The sequence below is a fragment of the Chiloscyllium plagiosum genome, chromosome 7 (assembly GCF_004010195.1).
Source record: "Chiloscyllium plagiosum isolate BGI_BamShark_2017 chromosome 7, ASM401019v2, whole genome shotgun sequence".
Lineage (NCBI taxonomy): Eukaryota > Metazoa > Chordata > Chondrichthyes > Orectolobiformes > Hemiscylliidae > Chiloscyllium > Chiloscyllium plagiosum.
The window spans coordinates 10049587-10069003 of NC_057716.1; the positions used below are offsets into that span (position 1 = coordinate 10049587).

The following is a 19417-nucleotide window of genomic DNA, read 5'->3' on the forward strand; positions in this document are numbered from 1 at the left end:
ACCATCAGGATGCACTGCACCCCTATTAAAGTCATTGTCACCATGGCTGTCCCACAGTAACTTATGCCCTTCAATTGACTATTATCTCTCCTTCTGACATCACACTTATTATCTCCACCACCCCCCCGCCCCCACATCTCAGCATGTTGCCTCCAATCTACATATCTAACCATCCCCAACTTCGCTTCTACAGTGGTATCCTTGATATTTGGCGAATAGACTCCAGGATAGATCCACCCCATTGACTGACTTAGGATGACAGCTCTCACTTACTGCTGCTCCCCAGATTGGTGGCATTAGGCCTGCTGAATTGACCATGGCCTACACCCTGGAGTGTAATAACACAAAACCTCTGGCCCTGACCACTCAAAGCAGCTGACTGAACACGTTCAGGCCCTTGGACTGAGATTGGATGCTGCCTTTGACTGACTGTGGTGAGATCCCCAAATTGACAACAGTTCCTTTCAACTTGACTGAGGCTTTATCTGCGAATGCTTGGGGGCATGGCCATTTGGTGGAAGCATTGCAGCTATTTTGCTGCACAAGCTGCTTTCATATGCTGTAGTTGTGTCATCAATTAAGCATGATAACGTACAGCAACATGTCCCCTCCTTTGATTGATTATTGCCGACTCCCATTACAATTGCCTTGTTTTGACTCTGCACTAGAGGACAAGGTAAGAGAGAACTACTGTGAAGCTGGAACCTCTGAATAATGCAGCAAATCACAAGGCAATACAAGGGAGAGATTGTGAGGACATCCAAGCAGTCGCAAAGTGAGCAAGTACTAAGAAAACCATGATCTCAGAGAATGGCTCACTCCTTTTCCTATAAAGAGTTCTGAGCTGCACTCTGCTCCAATGCATGAGACAGGTGCCTGTCCCTGTGCACAAAGTGGCCTGGCAACAGCATTCCTCTGAAAGGCTACAATGTGCATTAAAGGGGATTATTGTATTGTAAGTAAGTTGAAGGTATGCCGTGGTGATGTGATTAAGCTGGTGCATGTGCGATGTCAACCTGTGAATGGAGTCACTATCCATGGAGACTGCTGTGTGTTAGGAATTGTCACCAACCAGTTTCTCTTTGCCACACAGGAGAATAGCTAAATGCATGTAAATGTGGCAAAAGTAGGTAATAATGAGATGTATCTGCATGTGAAATAGTCCTCTCCCTGCTCACAAGGAAGATTTGTGTCCTATTGTTGAATCCTTGGGTGTAACAACAGACTCTGTTCCTCAACATCAGGAATATAATTTTTCCAAACTTGCCAAATTTTACCTACTAATTAGGCATTGTTCACATCATTCTGGGCTGAGAGAATTCGGGTTTCTTGTCTTGTTGTCTTGGCAGACGTGAAAGCAATGTTTCCAGTTTATTTTCTAACCTATTGAATTTTTTATATTAAATGATTTTTCAGAATTGTCTAGATGATCAAGTTGTTCTCAAAGATCAGTTTGGTTAGCACCTCGCTATATTACAAAAATATAAATTGTTAAGTAGAGGTATAAACATATCCAACCAAGTCACTTAAATGTTCGGAATGTCTTGAGAGATGTGAACTCAGTGGTTTTATTATAATCATCATATTTGTTTTACTTTTTGCCACCTAGAGCTTTTGGGTATAAAATACCAAGCCACAGAACACAGTTACTTTCAACTTCCCTCTATATAAGTTCTACTCCATACATTTATTATGGGTACCTCATATTCTTTCTTCTGAAATGCAATATCTTTTGTTTATTGATGCTGAACTTCATATAGCATAGATTGGCTCATAATTTTGTGGTAGACTACAGATATTTGGTTATATCCAAAGTCCATAGTCCCTCTAGTTTGGCATTGGCTGGGGATTTAGTTGTATCAACACTGCAACTTGACATAACCTATTAACAGGAAAAGAGGCAACTAACACTGCATTGGAGACAGCTAATTCAAATCTAGCTCATTTTATGACTGTCAGATGTGAGAGATTTTCTCCCCCATGTGAGGTAAATTCAAAACAGATCTATTGAAACATTGAGAGAAAGTCGGATCCAGGAAAGTGTCTTTCCAAGGAGATGATACAAGGAGTTAGCAATGACTTATTCAAATGCAAATTAATAATATCTTTCGGATAATGACATTTTGGAAGACGGTTCATGAATAAGTTGAAGCATGATAAGTGTAGCATTGTCTGGAGGGATAAGTAAGTTTAAAGCTTTGGTCCACTTAATTTTCTATCACTGGGGCTTTATTAGCCTCATGTCTGGATCTTTGACTAAGTAATACAGATTCAGTGCAATAAATAAGTTGATAACTTGAACAACATTGGATTCTGCTACTGCTAGTAGGTAGAAGGCAAATAAGACAGACGCTGGACTTTTCCTTGTACTCCTTACAATCAGGTATTCCTCATAACTCTCGTGATTCATTTTTAAAAAAAGGGAAATAGTGAATGCACTTTTTAAGAAAATGCCAATAGAAATAATAATTGATATGCATTGGAATAACTTGAACAGAGTATTAAAACTAATGCTAGAAATCCCTGCTTTAAAATAATGCCTCTTTATTAGTCTACTTACCAGTTGTACATATGACTGGAAAGAATCATTTCAATTCAATTAAGTAAGAGATAAAATGTTTTGATGCTTTTAATTTAGTTCCAAGCTCAAAGTGCAAACTTTTAGATATTGGTAACATGTACCCAATAATAATCAATGACATTAAATTAGACCTTTTGCTACCCACAAGTCATTATTCAAATTGATGCTGACAATAAGTAAACACCTCTAATTAGCATATGTTAGGAAACAAGACATTTAAAATTAAATAAAATTATGAGTCCTTCCTAATTAACAAGTAAATCTCTGCAACCACAGTGGTGGCTAGCAATCTCAGTGTGAAATTTGTGTGACAGTCCTGCACCACAGAGAAAGGAAATAATATGATTAAATTTGAAATCCTAGCTCTGGTTCCCCACTGATCACCAATGGGACTGCACTGTGATCATAATATCCCTTGATAACAATAATGTTGGAGAAAAGGATTAATTAAGAAGCTACTCATTCACCTTTTATTTCATGTCTAAGTGACTGCAGTATTGATGCAAATTCATGATATTAAAAATCAGTCATGAAGTAAAGATGAGGTGGGCGAACACACTGAAGGTTGACGTATAATAAATGCATGTTAATTAGGATAGTTCTTTTCTCTGCTCCAGGTTAAGTGGCATGGGTTGGGGAAGGGGGAGTAGAGATGGGTAGAACAGAAGAGGAGTGTCTCAGTTGTTACTGGTATTTTGGTTCCCAGTTCTAACTGTAATCTGGTGATCTACTCTTGGTTACTTCAATAGCTTACTAGCTTGAAGTTGAAGGTCAGATCGAATGATCTGCTCATTCCAATTGGAATTGATGATTCTGTATGCAATGTAAAAAACAAAAGGACATAAATGAAAGTGGTAGGTCTGTGTTACAACAATTCTGTTTTCCCATTTATTCTCAACAAGAAAGAACTGTGTTAACTTTAAGACTTTTCCTGGCTTTATAAAAAAAAACTATGGACACTGTAATTCTGTGATTTGATGTATGTTTACAATTCTGCCAATCAGGCAAGATGAAGGTCCATTTGAAAGCAGACAAAAATGGGAAATTTTGCACCCAAATGAGATATGCAGAGTTGTTACTGTTTAAATATCCTTCTACGGTATCAAATTGAGTATAAGCTCAAATGTTGATGGCCTTTATTAGGGTACATCTTACTTACTGTGTAACTCCACTCTTAAGACCTGGTAAAAATGAAGATGCAGGAGGATCAACAATCCACCAAATTATTAGGATGAACATAAGGATAAACACATAGTTTAATGTTGTTTCACAGTAGGATTAATTTGATCAGCCATGCTGCTTACTCATCCTCATGTGACGGATTGTACATTTGTAATGAATTAAGCTGAACAATCCACAACTCCTTGTGGCCAGGGACAGAGACTCCCTTCAACCTATCAGAGCCAGTGTATCATTTCAGGAATGATATACTCCAGAGAGTTGTGAAAACTACATAATAAAGTATTTTAAGACAAGGTAGATTGATTTTTGAAATATTAGGAAGTTGAGGATGTGAGCATCTGGCATGAAAACAGAATCGAAGCCTTGGGTAGATCAGCCATGATCTTGTAGAATGGTGATGCAGGGTTGAGAGGTGAATGGCTTTTTCTGGTCCTAATTCTTGTGTTCCGTTCCTTCATTCAGGAGTTAGTTTTTTTTTAAAAAGTGTATTTTGCAAGTGCATACTGGTTGAATGATTATCGAGGATGCAATAGGGGAGTGATTGATTGGAATTGTCATGGGTGGATTTAAGGGGGCATGCCATTGGGTGAGAGAGGATGGAGGCAGCATGGGGAAGCATGAGGGTGGAGGGTAGAATATGGTGATTTTGGATGTGGGGGTGAGGGGTTTGGACTACCAACACAACATCCCAGCTCGCAAAGTTGCTTCAAAACTCTGTAAATTGCACCCTTCACTCCTGTCACTGCCACCCTTACCAGCCAAATATTGTGCCAAATCTATGCCATCTTCCCTCTCTTAAACAGCATTCTGGGACCATACAAAAAGGAGCACCTTACCTCTCCAAAAGGTTATTCTGTCTATCAAAACAATGCCAAAGCTCAAGACTGCGTCTAATTTGCACTCAACATATTTCATATACCTGGGTCACCAAAGCTGGACACAAATAGGGGCTGATTTATATGGGCAGGTGCCTTCATGAGTCTTACAGACAAAAAATCCCCACCTCTGCAAAAAAAAAATTTTAGGAACCATGATCAGGAGCAAGATTTCCAACTTTTGGCTACTGAGTCATTTCATAGTGACACAGCAATTTTCTGTCATTTTGAAAATCCAGGATTGAGCTAAGGGTTTCTAAACTGATTCACACTTCTATTTGAAAAGAGATATACCTGGTTCCAAAGCACATGTCTTCAGTGTTCCAACCAAGATTCACTGAGGGGCTAAAGCTTTTGCTGTATCCAGTGCCTTCAGCCATTTCTTGAATCTGTCATGTTGAATTTTCTAGGTATATCGTGCACTTTCCACTTCTGGCTGAAAATGTGAATGCAAATGCTTTAAATTTGGCTTTTGCACTTGCATGCTGGGCTCCCTTATTCTGTTTGGGAATGTTCCTGAAACTTCCTCCACCAGTCAGTTATCTAACTATACAGCTTTAATTTGATCAGCTGGTTGTAGGTTCACTCAGTTTGGTCTTCTGCATGCTGCTTCTACTTAGTGCTGGATTGTTGCTTCATCAAGTTGGCAACTTGTTTTCAGGTCCATTTGATGCTACTCCATGCATGCTCTCTGTGCTCCACATTGAACCAGGGTTGATCCCTTAAGCTTGTTAATAATGATAGAGGGATTGGCTGGGGCATGCTTTTACAGACTGTGGTTAATTATAGCACTGCTGCTACTGTTAGCCTGCAGTACCCCACGGCAGTCACGTTCTGAGTTAATCACCTCGTTGTTGCTGAATGCCTAGAGAACATCTTGACTTGACATCAGACTCAAATTAGAGTTGGCAAAGGGGAAATTCTTGCCACAGAAATGTTTCAGTCTTCGTGTGCAGCTTTTTAGTATAGTTACTGCAAAATTCAGTCAACATTTTTTTTAAAGTTCAGGCTAACATACATTTCCAAAGTTATACAATTCAATTGCAATTTTTGTTTAATGATTACTTTAACTTTACATAGTTAAGGCAGTAGTTAGTAAACAGATCTATATTCACAAATTTTCATTTTGTTAAAGGAAGTATTGACAATTTACTTTGGCTAGATTTCACAGTCAAAGCAACAATGAGATTAATGATATTTATTGTTAGTATAAGAGATACATGGGTACATGCCAATGCCCATAAAGCTTTTGCCTGGGTTGCAATCCAACATTGCCATGCATTGTAAGTCGTAAAACTGCTTTAACTGAGTGCAAGTTATGAATGAACATGCCATGCATATTTGGGGCTATTAATTAGTGGTGTAAGTTTGGTTCATTGGAATTAATTTCTCAAATCAATTTCTTAGGAACTAAAAATTCAATAACACAATGCTCTCTCATTCCTTCACATTTTGAACATTTATGGATGATAAAATATGAATTTTTTAGCTTGACTCTTTTCTTATATTTGATTATAGTCATTTCCTTTCTCTCATAATCCAAACTCCCTTATCTTTTCTGTAGCTGTTTGACAATGAATTCACCCCCTTAAATTTACTTCTCTTGGGAATCCTGTGGCTTTTCCCCCCAAATCATTAAATCAGATTAGTAAAGGAGTTATTTTATAGATTGCCCTGCCATTCTGGTCCGAGATACCTATTGCTCTTTGCTGTATCGTCATCAAACTGCACTTTGAGTTGGACCGAAGGGTCTGTTTCCATGCTGTACAGCTCTCTGACTCTAAGAGGCCTCACGAACATCCTGCGCAACCTCAACATGACTTCTCAACTCCTACATTTAAAACTCTGTGCAATGAAGGCAAGCTGTAATGTGTAATCTTCTCCAGCAAATTCTGGCTGAAAAGTGTTTCAGTTGTGTTGGAGCTCTATCTAGTGGCAACAGTGTCGAAAGTAGATTTAGGTAATGAGTTATTCTAGTGCAATACCATATGGTGACAGCTCAGGAGAAATACAGTCACTTTTTGTCCACAATTTGAAGGTAATTTGGATTTTCATTTCGATGTTTGCTTATTTAATGCAGTTTCTATCAAATTCTACCTAATAACCACTAGATACGAGTGACGTATGGAGTCTCATGATTTAATTGTGTACAACAGGTTCTAGAGTTTTCATTTGTATGCTGTACACAATTAAAACTGTACAGTCTTTCTCCTGTCCACATCAATAAACAAGTTACAAAGCTATATATGAACATGGTGAAAAACACTTTCTCTCTGCATGCTTAACGGGCAGCTGTCAAATTTTCTATTCCTCAATCAGGGTACTTTAATACTCCCTGTTCTCCTCGAATTTATACTTTCTGATCTACTCATTCCTCATCTTTATTTTGTCTTTATATCATGTCACTGGGGGAAACCCTTTTCATCATGAATAAAATACAGAGTACTACTCTGGAGCTCACAATCTTACGTAGTGATTTCCACCCCAGGTTGGCAATTTTAGTCAGGATTGTCAGGATAGAAATTAGTCCTGTGTAATGGCATAAAATGGGCAACACCAAACCCGACTGCTATTCAGGCCACCCTTCCATCTTTCACATGCCATAAACTGAAGTCCATCATTAGCAGGTTGATGGTGGTATAGTGGTAAGCATAGCTTCCTTCCAAGCAGTTGACCTGGGTTTGATTCCTGTCCATCACAGTGTTGTGGTTTCTGAACTGACTTTTGTGGGTGGCACAGTGGTTAGCACTGCTGCCTCACAACGCTAGAGACCCGGGTTCAATTCCCGCCTCAGGCAACTGTCTGTGTGGAGTTTGTACATTCTCCCAGTGTCTGCGTGGGTTTCCTCCGGGTGCTCCGGTTTCCTCCCAGAGTCCAAAAATGTGCAGGTTAGGTGAATTGGCCATGCTAAATTGCCTGTAGTGTTAGGTGAAGGGGTTAATGTAGGGGAATGGGTCTGGGTGGGTTGCTCTTCTGAGGGTCAGTGTGGACTTGTTGGGCCGAAGGGCCTGTTTTCCACACTAAGTAATCTAATCTAATCTAAAAACTATATCCTAACTCACACCATGTCCCACTTGCTCACCACCCAATTGATTACTTCCTACATTCACACCCCATCTGGCAACATGCCAATTAAAAAAAAATTCTCATCGTTGGTTTCCAACTCTTGTTGGCCTCACCCTCACACGAACATTGCAAAATTATCCAGCTCCATAATCATTCAGCATTTGTGCCTTCCAATTCCAGCCTTTTGCACTTTTCTTTTCCAAACTCCACCAATGAGAAGTTTCCTCCCAAAAGCTCTTTACCTTCGTTTCGGCCAAAATACTCTGCCTCTAACTTATCTCTTGATCAAGGTTTTGATCATCACTTATTATATCACAATGTTTTGCTGCCTAGCTTTGCTTGATAACACTTCTGTAAGCACCCATGGAATGTTTTTACACATTTAAGACACTACATAAATTAAAGCTGTTTTTGTAGGAAAAAAATGCAAATAATCCCACATGAAACTTTTCAATTCATCATCCAATGAAGTCTGTTTATATCCTAGCCAAATTATCAGGGAGCAATGCGATTATTGCTTAAAGTACACTAGGTTAAACAATTACTTTAAGATTGTATGGAAGAGACAGATTAAAAAGAATGTCAAAAGAGTTAAGGACAGAAAGAAATAAAGTAGGGAGAAATTAAAAGATCATTGTGAAGAGAAACCTTGGATGAAATTAACAATGACTGAAGAATTCCAATATCTTGTCTTGCAGGACAGTTCCCACATCTATCCGAAGAAGTAAAAAACCCACATAGATCTTCATAGGAATTTTATTTTTGCCACTGTTCAAATGTCATAGTAATTTTTCTTCCAAGTTGATATTTTAATAGCTTGCTTGAAAACTACTCAGTGCTTCTCATTAAAATAGGTAGAAATCCACAACAAACTGTAACTTGCGCAATTACCTGTTTAAGTATGCTTTTCCACAACTTGATAATCCAATGCTGAATGCACTGGTATCTTTGACAAATTAGATCAGCAAGTCAAGGCATTTGCTTCATTACAGCAGTTATAAGTTTGAACTGCCATATACATAGTTTTCATCTTTCATGTTCAGTTGCATTTAAAAGTAGGAACGATAAATATGTTTCAAAACAATTAGTTTTTAAAACAAATTCACAAAGAGAGCTTTGAACAAACACTGGACATTTCAAAACATGTAACAAAAAAGAACTCGATGGCTGGAAATCTGAAACAAAAATAGAAATTGCTGGAAAAACTCAGGTTTTGCAGCATCTGTGGAGAGAAAGCAGAGTTAACATTTCAGGTGCAGTGACCCTTCACACTTCGCGTCAGCTCTGAAGAAGTCATCTGAGCTTGAAACGTTAGCTTGCTTGCTCTCTCCACAGATGCTGCCTGACCTGCTGCGATTTACAGCATTTTTTGTTTTCACTCCCCTTCTTCAGGACTGTTATGAATTGTTTTATCTCCACAGCCAGACCGGCTGAGTCTGTCCAACAATTTTTGTTTTTATCTGAAATAATTTTACAACCAATGATGCACTTTTGAAGGGTAGTCATTGTTACAATGTAGGAAATGCAACAGTACGTGCACAGAAAGCCCGTACAAATAAAACAAATGTAATGATCAAACAATTTGTTTTCTGTGATGCTGACTTAGAGATAAAGATTTGCTGGGACAATGGAAAGAGTGTTAATGGGAATTTTTACATCAACTTGATGTGGCAGACAGGTCCTTGCTTTAACATCTTGTCCTAAAGACAGCACTTCCAACATTGCAGCACAGTGTCAGAACTGCACTAGGGTTTTCTGGACGAGTTTTGTTTGCTTGCTGGGGTAGGGTGTTGAGAAATCAGCGGACTGTGTTCATTGGGCACCCATTCTTTCTGAAAACACTGTATAGGTAATTTTCCTTTGCTCTGCGTAGTTCCTCTGTGCTGCAGTGTGTGGTGATTCATTGAAATAATGTTCTAATGCAGTTTCATTTGTGGGTGTGGGGATGATTGCTTCTGTAGTTCAGTATTTGGTCAGTACATGTGGTTTTCCTGTAGTTGCTGGTTTGAAGTTCCCCATTGGCTGTACGCTCAACTGCTATATCTAGGAATGGCAGTTTGTGGTTGTTTTTCTCCTCTTTAGTGAATTTTATGCCAACAAGGGTATTATTGATGATCTTGAAGGTTTCCTCTAATTTGTTTCGTTTATTAATGACAAAGGTGTCATTCAAATTGCGAACCTCTGTAGGTTTTTTTATTGAAGGTGAAGTGGGGGGTAAGGCATAGGTCCACTAGCTTGATGACATTGTCCTTGCTGATGAAGTTGGTAGTGTTTGGCGTATGTGTCTTTGGTTCTTCTAATAACATAGTCAATGTTTCCTTGGTCAGGTTGAAGTTGATGGATGTGAACAGGGCTGTTATGGCAAAGGAGACCATTATTTCATCCTCTTCTATCTTGGTGTCTTTGACAGACTTCAGGAATTCTTGGGTGGAGTGGATGGAGTGGCGCGAGTCTTCTACTAAGTGTTTTAATGTTTGTGTAGCTCCTTGGTCAATCTGTAAGTTGGTGTTCCAGATAGCGAGACTATGGGTCTGAGGAGGACTCCTGGTTTGTGAATTTTGGGTAATCTGTAGAAGTGTGGTGTGTTGGATCCATATGGTTTCATTTTTTTTGGAAGTCGGTCTTATTTATTTCTCTAGATGTCTGAAGTTATTTTGAGTAGGGCTGTGATTTGGTTCTCTAGTTATGGGGTCGGGTCTATCGCCACTTATTGGTAAGTGTTGGTATCTGGAAGTAGTGCGTTTGCTTTCTCAATGTAGCTTCTTTGATTTAAAATGTCTGTCAAGCATCCTTTGTCTGCCGGTAGGATAACAATTTTTTAAAAGTCTTTCTAGCTCTTTCCTTCGAGTGTGTTTCCTTCCTTTTTCCTGCTTAATATTGGTGTGACTGTCTGTCTGATGGTTTGCTGCGTTTCCTCTGTGAGTTGGTTGTCTTTCAGTGTTGTTCTTCTAATGCGGCTAAATCTTTCTTGTCCGCATCCTGGAAAACAACAACTGCCAATCCTAGATGTTGCAGTAGAGCGAACAGCCAGTGGGGAACTTCAAACGAGCATCTGCAGGAAAACAACACATACTGACCAAATACTGACCTACAGAAGCAATCATCCAACACCCACAAACAAAGCTGCATTAGAACATTATTTCAACAATCCACCACACAATGCAGCACCGAGGAACTAGACAGAGCAAAGGAAAATTACCTATACAGTGTATTCAAAAAGAATGGGTGCCCAATGAACACAGTCTGCTGATTTCTCAGCAACAAACGCAACAAGCAGACAAAACACATCCAGAAACCCTAGTCACTCTCCACTACATCAAAGACACCTCGGAAATGACTGCCAGACTACTCAGACCTCTTGGCATTGTGGTAGCCCGCAAACACACCAACACACTAAAACAGCAGCTAATGAACTTGAAAGATCCTATATAGACAACAAGCAAAACTAATGTGATTTATAAAATACCTTACAAGAACTGTAACAAACAATATATTGGACAAACAAGCAGAAAACTAGCCACCAGGATACATGAACATCAACTTGCCACAAAAAGACATGACCCACTCTCACTATTATCCTTATTACAGATGAGGAAGGACACCAGTTTGACTAGGACATCACATCCATCCCAGGGCAAGTCAAACAGAGACACACATGAGAATCCCTAGAAGCATGTTATTCCAACCGGAACTGTATGACCAAACACAATGACTTGGATCCTATTTACCCTGAGAAAAAGAACTAGAAATGGCGTTGCCACAGGAAACGGTGTCACCACAGGAAATGACATCACCAACCTAAACACATAAATAGAAAGTGGGCCATATCACCAGTGCTTCATCCAGAGACTCAGTGATGATGTTACCTAGTATGGTGACAAACGTCTAAAAAATGAACCTTTCAACTCAGTGAGCAAACCTACATCCAGAAACTCAACCTGAGCTACAAATCTTCTCAAACCTTGCTATTATTGAAGGGTAAATAAATTGGTTGTACATCAATAGAAAACATTTTTGATAAGTTTTCTAATTGGTGCTAGATACATGTTCACACATTGATTTGGTCAGCTCTTAATTCGCTTCAATGTTCATGTGGAAAAGTTTATTTTCATCCCTGCTGTAAAATAGATCTAATCAAAAATTACAACAGATTTAACTGAAAACATGCACATCCCATGGCAGTAATACATATAACTAGCAGAACGTAGTTTAACATTCCTCTGAAATAAAAATGCCTTAAATTAAAATATTGAACTCCTTTACAATTCCCACACTTGATATAATATTACAATAAACTTCAATATCGGTTACAGACACATTTAAAGTGCAGCATTTATTCAACCTATGCAAGAAAAATGAGTCTTAAGCTAGTGACACAAACAATGTAACAGCTGTACCCTGGTCCTGTGACATCATTTCTGTTCTACAGCAAAGGACTGCGATTACATAATCAATCTCAATGTTACAAAAAATTTTAAAATACCATTCAATTCATTTATATTTTTGCCTTTTTGAAATCTAATTGTGTAAGATTAAAACAAAATCAACCCAAGTGTTAAGAAATCAATGCAAAACACATTAACTTAAAGCATTAATGTCTCAGTTTTAAAATTCTTATGCTCGACGTAAAGTCCCTGTATGGCATCATCCCTCCCTAACACTATAATCTCTTTTAGCCCCACAACCTTCTGAAATATCTGAGCTAATCTAATTCTGATTTCAAATATCCGTGTATCTAATTGCTGCTCTACTTTGGTTGTCAAAACTGTACATTCTGTAATTCCCTCCTTTATAGTGTTATACTTAGACAAGAGAGGTGGAGTGTATAAGTCACTCCTTAAAACCTACATTATTCACCAAACATTAAGTTATTTTTCCTTATATGTCCTTCTGTGGCAGGGTGACACACTTTGTTGTAAAGTACTCCTGTGAAGTGCCTCAGAATGTTTTATTACAAGACAAATATTGTATAAATATGTATTGTGGTAGCTGCTGTTTAATATCAATTACCTTCTTTGTTCTAATGTGCTGCTACATCTTTCAAACACAATGAATAACTACAATACATTCCATATAGATCCTCAACATTTAAATAAAATCAATTACTCCATATAAAATTTCTTACAACCACAGTACCTTGTTACTGTATTCAATTCATTGCATGTCTAACCAACAATCCCGAAAGCACTAGTACCACTGTTGTACTAAATGTTCAACCAGAAGATAAATACACTTAAAAATGTTTAAATTGATTTGGTTTTGTAAATGTGTAAAAGTGCACATTGTTTAGTGAAAAATTGCAGAAGATTTTGTCCTTTTTTAAAATGCTGCAAGAGCTAAATCCACTTCAGGTTTTCACAAAAATAAAATGCAAATATACCCTCTACAATTATATTATTCATTTCTAAATGAGCTAATACTAGCAAGTACATTTGTTATAGCCCAAAATCTGAACACCCAATGTCAAAACTCAACTTTTTAGAGAATTTCATATCAAAATCTTAAAAGAGTACTCTAGTAATAAAGTCTAAATAACACCAAATGTGGGGATAAAGTTTGCATTTCATTATTTAATTCAAAGTGATTAATGGACAGTTTGTGGAGTCACAGACACTGGTAATGTGGGGCAGAGTTATACTCCTAACCTTCACTGTGGGTACTTGCACAGTAAATCAAGAGTGAAGATGTGACAACCACATTTGATCGAGATTGTGCAGTATCCCTTTCTTTGCAAGGTGAAGCGGTTGATTTGATTCAGACATTTCATGTATACATCACCATTGATATCATGTCTCAAGGTTGATCATGCATTTTTGTCAATTTAAATAAAGGCAGTGCCATATGCAACCAGCAGTAGGGAATCCAAATTACTTTTCATTCAGACTGCAGGGTTTGATTTAAATCAAAACAGTTTGAGTTCAGATTGAATCCAGCACAGTGGGGTGGCCTACTTAATTTGGTCTCACTCCAAGGTGATTATGTTTGTGCTGTTTTTAAACAATCATCCACTGAAAACAAGGACACATTTTTACAGTCCAGGCTTAAAATGTAAGCTACTATCTTGTAAGGATAATTTAGATATTAGCAAAACTGTGTGTTGTTCTTAAAATTTATTTTTTGTTTTACTTTGTCATGGCCATTATAAATTAATACCCAACATTTGAATTCTGGGTTTCTGCTCGTGAGTTAATCAGATACACTGCATAACCACAATCTTAGAATATTAAAGAACAAAAGGTGACCACTTGGCTCATAAAGTCTATGTTGGCTCTTTTGAGTTGCAATATTTAGTTTCACTGCTCTGATCTTTGCCATATTCTTCCAAGTTGTTTTTCTTCAAGCATTTAACCAATTCCCTTTTGAAGGCTACTCATTGAATCTGTGCCCATCATCCTATCAGACAGTGCATACGATTTTAATGATTCAGTGCCTAATAACATTCTTACAATCACAGAACAATTATGGTATGCAAGATGACCATTTAGCTCATCTTGTGCTGGCTCTCAAAATGTAGTTCTCTCATAACTTAATATATTCTTCCTTTTCATATCTGATCCAAGCCATGATTTAACGTGCCTCCATCACACACTCGGAGTGCATTTTAGACCCCACCAATTACTGTATAAAAAAGGGTTTTTCTCACATTGCCATTGCTTCTTTTCCCAATTATTTTAATTATGCCATCAATTTCTTGATCCTTCGCTAATGGAAATTGCTGCTCCCTATTTCCTCTGTTCAGATACTTTGTAATTTTGAACACTTTCATCAAATCATCTCTCAACCTTTTCTTCTACAACCTATCTACAAAAGTGAAATTCCTTGTCTCTAAAACCATTCTAATGAATAAGTTCTTCACCATTTTTAATATTTTTATATTCTTCCTAAGGTTTGGTGACTAAAAATAGAAGCAATAGTCTAGTTGAGGCTGAACCAATGTTTTATAAAAGTGTTGTTGTAGTTTCCTTGCTCATGTACTCCATGTTCTGACAGATAATGCTTAGGATGCTGTACTTTTTACTCACCACATCAACTACATCAATCTCATCAATGCTCTTGGGCATCACTTCAAAAACCTCAAACAAGTTAGATAAGCATAAGTTTTTTCTTGACCCATCCATGTTGATTTTCCTAAATGACCTGCATTTGCACAAGTAACTTTTCATTTTGTCTGAAATTATTCTTTTGACAAACTTCCCCACCATCAATATTTAACAGACTTTTTTGTAGTTGTTGAGCTTATCTTCATGCCATTTTATAAACAAAGGTGTAACATTCACAATTCTCTGGTAGCACCTTCAGTCTGAGGAAGATTGAAAAGTTACGGTTTGCATTTTTACGATTTCTATTACTTCCCTCATAATCCTCAGATACAGCTTATTTGGTCCTGGTGCCTTATCAACTTTAGTACAGGAAGCCTAAGCAACATCTTATCCATATCCATTCTAAACCTTTCAAGTGTCTGAACTCCCTACTCTTTTACTTTGAATCTATCTTCACCAAGGAAGGAAGTATTAAGTTGATGCCTCAGCCAAAGTATTAAGTAAATGCCCAATGCCTCCATATAGTACATCATTTTCAGCTGGACCCAACCTCTCTTTACTACACTTACTGTTTATATCCTTATACTAGACCATTGGTTCCTTTCATTTTTGCAACCAGTGTCTTTTCAAATTTCTTTTGCTTTTATTTGCTTTCTCAATTGTTCTCAATCTTCTATGTTCAGCCAAGTTCTCAGTTCACTTGATCTGAGTGATGTTGACATTGTGTTCTTTATCTTAATCTCTATTTCCTTTGTCACCCAGGGAACTCTGGATTTGTTTGCTACCTTTCCCCTCAATGGGAATATATCTTCACCAGATCATTTCTGACAAATCCCATTTTTTGCCAGTAGTGGGATTAGGGGTGACAGAGGTCTTGATTCATGTGCTGGAAACTCAAATCTGGTCATTTGAACTCAGAACAGAGTTGAAACTGACACCATTTATGCTGCAGTAAGGGTCTCAGAATTGGAAGAGTGGTTGAAGGTTGATAGAAGTTACATACAGCAAGCGAGGTAGCCACCTCCTTCAGTTTTGGAGTGATTAGCTGTTGGCTTGAGTGTTTGTCTTGTCATGCCACACTGTTATTTAAATCACCAGCCCCTTAAATTGAAAAGGTTGCCCATGTCATCGAGGATTAAAAAATTTGATCTAGCAATTGCAACAGCTCTTTGATATTACCCTATGATTATCATTACATCATTAATTATTGGTGGCTTTACATGACCTATTATCTCAGTTGGGAATCCTAGCTTCACAGTTTGAGTGACAATTCAGAGAGATTGTTAAAGGATTAGCTCTCTTCGATGTGGAGGCATGAATACAAGTCAGTCAGTCTGTCTATGTAAATGATTATAGGACTTAAATGTTTGAATGGACTTTCATAAATTGAGGTGTTTATTAATATAGTAAATATGATGATTGATATTTAGAACTTTGTTTTACTTAATCGCAAGACAGCTCCATAGGTCTGCCCATGGTGGCTACTGGATGAGTTGGCATGGAGCATGTAAGGGCAAAAGATTATCAACAAACTGACATGAATTGGGACATGGGCTATAAAACACTGGGGGCAGTTGGCATGTGTTGGAATAGAATTTTTGAAGACACATTGATAGTGATGGGGCATGGATTGGCATAGTGTGTGTGTGCAGGGTGAAGGGGTCTGAGTGGCAATGGCTAGATGATCTAATAACCTGCAAAACAACAGGGATGAAATCCTAGAGAATCCAGACGGACCCATTAAGCAGTCTACTTCACTACTTAACAGGCCCGGTGATTAACTCTAATCTGCATCTAGAGACTGCAGACACTTTCACCCAGAACATCCCCACCCCCGAAATGGAGATCTTGAATGAATTGGAAAACTTAATACTTTTGCTTTCATTAACATATATTTTTAAATGAGATGAGATTGGTTGAATTTCTGTGTACTTATAGATTTTTTTGAGCAATAGTGAAATATATTATGTCTTTAGACTCTGTACCTTTTAATGAAAAGTTAACACACATGAATTTGACTGGAGGATTCATTAAACTGATTTCTGTTCATTAAAATGTTTGTCAAGTGTAATTTATTCTTATGTAGGTATAAATTTAAGATTAACATCACATGACATAATTCCAGTTATCCCATTATTGCTGTAGCAGTGTACAATTGATCCTCTATTCAATTCTCACTTAAATGATTTCAAAATTCCTCATGGATTAGTTCCAGAAGTAGGCTACAGGTTACAACCCAATTCTATCCTGTAATCATTAAAATTGGATTATCGCTGATTTACTCTTCGTCCATTACGTCAGCATTAGCAATTAGCCTATCACAGTACATTGGAACTTTATTCAATGTCTCTACCTTGCTACATCTTGTTGCACCTTCAAACGTATTCCTCAAAGCCTATCTCTGGTTGCACCTCAATTTCTGTACAGTAATGGCGGCACGGTGGCACAGTGGTTAGCACTGCTGCCTCTCAGCACCAGAGACCCGGGTTCAATTCCGGCCTCAGGCAACTGTCTGTGTGAAATTTGCACATTCTCCCCATGTCTGCGTGGGTTGCCTCCGGGTGTAAGGGAATGGGTCTGGGTGGGTTGCACTTTGGAAGGTCGGTGAGGACTTGGGCCGAAGGGCCTGTTTCCACACTGTAAGTAATCTTATCTAATCTAATCTAATCTAATCTAATCTAACACACTTCTCCATTTTCTGCTTTGTCCAGTGCCTCACTAAGGGAAGATTTGCTACATTTAAGCTGCAATATAGATGCAACTTGACGAAAAGTACCAATGTGCTATTTCCAGCATGAAATTACGGTACTGTATTGGTCAACTGTTCATTTCAATCAAACCTGCAGAAACTTACATTCCAACTTGTCTTCAGCTCGTCCCCGTTCCAATAGTGACAGATAACAGACAATATCCTTTAGAAACACCACTTGTGGCAACTGTGACTGTAGCATGTGAGATGATGTCTTTAGAGGACTGTGACTCTTCCGAAGTGCTAAACTCATCTTCTTGTCTAAGCATTTTGTACCTATGGAAAAATAAGGAACAAAATCAACTTAACTATGTTAAATGCTCTGACACAGTCACTTGTGGATTGGGGAAAAAGTGGAGTTGACATGAATGCCAGTAACTTAGCTTGTCGGTAGAGGATTTAAAAAAAAGTCCTTTTAAATCGAGCAAGAGTGGCAAGCTGAAATTGAATCCTATTGTATTAAACTCATGACATAAACCACTGATACATATCACTTAGCAAGGAATGCAACAACATAGAACACTAACCATTTAAACACCAAGGAACTCAATATCATTGATGCATACTGACAATACCGAGAAAACCAAGTGTCATTGGTGCATCTGCACAGATAAATGTAAAAGAATTAGATAGTGGTCAGGTTATCATAGATATTCACTTGAGTGGACACTGGTACAATGGGTGAAGACATTAGAAGTTTGGTGATATGGGTATACTCCTCTTTCAATGAACATCAAAAATATTTATCTGGGGCACCTTTGAAGGAACAATGATCCATACTTGCTTTGTATCTCAATGTCCTGCTCTGTTTGTAGGGTCAACAGATAGGTTTACAGCAGCTTTCTACTGCACATGTATAAAATGGGCCTAAGGCAAGGATAAGGAGCCGAAGGAATGTGTGAAGCATACTAATCCTTGTGTTGATAGTCTCGAAAATGCTGGTTTTGTCACTGGTGTTTATTGCAATAAAATGAAGTGGACCTAATAATCATGGTAGTAGAATGACTAAAAGAGTTTGAGATGAACTAAGTGTGTTAAGCACCCCCCCCCCCCGTGTTATATTGATGTCACTATTATGTATTTTGATATACTGTGATTTAGTATGAGCATGCATAATTGTAAAGAAAATAATTCTATCAGTTGTCAGTGAGTCACATTGCTGTAATTATACTAGATTGTGGAGTGTACCTATTACCATTTTTAAAAATTACACATTGTGAAGTATAAAATATTTCATTGTAAACAAAAATGCTTTCAAAAATATTCTTTTCTCTTAAAGCCAAATAGCTTGCAAGCAGCAACAAATACCCACTTTCTCATGCTCAAGAAACTAGCTCCTGGTACCATGTTGGAGGAACCATTGTTAGCACAGTATTTGGCCTGTTCTGGCTTTATTTTGTTTGAAATAATTTTGGTTCAAACAATGTTACATAATTCTTTACTGATAGATCATTGTTGAAGAAATGAAACGATTCAATATGGCTGCCACTGGAATGCTTTTTAAAAAATTCGTGAACTGTTCTAGCCAACAGATTGAAAGATGTTTTAGTTCAAATACACTACAGATATTTGTACTTATGTACTACAAACATTTTTGACAATTTATTTTCCTGGTAAATGCATCTTTCCGCTCCCAAGCAATATTTAGTCGACTGATGCTGAAGAATTGTATCAGTGTTGCTTGTTCTTTGTAAATGACCTTGCTGACTAGCTGCATGATTGAAGCCAAAGAATATTTATGTGGTGAAGGGCCTCTTTTCCAACTATGCTTTGTGTAGATTACTGGGTCTGTATAAGTTAGTAATCAACATAACACATTGTTTTCCAAGTTAGCATCACAATAAATTGTAAGCACATATTAGGGTACTAAATTGGTTAGGGAGTGTCCAAAAAGAGGATGAAAAGGAGAAGGACTGCATTAAAA

At 37.8% G+C, this 19417-nt stretch overlaps 1 protein-coding gene across 8 annotated transcripts in view; it reads right to left on the bottom strand.

Annotated features, from left to right (window-relative positions):
* The window catches only part of LOC122551298 (diacylglycerol kinase beta), a 544642-nt gene that overhangs the window by 280241 nt on the left and 244984 nt on the right, over nt 1-19417 (bottom strand). For all 8 annotated transcript variants that reach the window (XM_043692997.1, XM_043693004.1, XM_043692998.1 and 5 more), the window contains one exon: nt 17599-17769. In XM_043692997.1, the coding sequence (XP_043548932.1) occupies nt 17599-17769 (171 nt within the window). The remainder of the gene's footprint in view (nt 1-17598; nt 17770-19417) is intronic.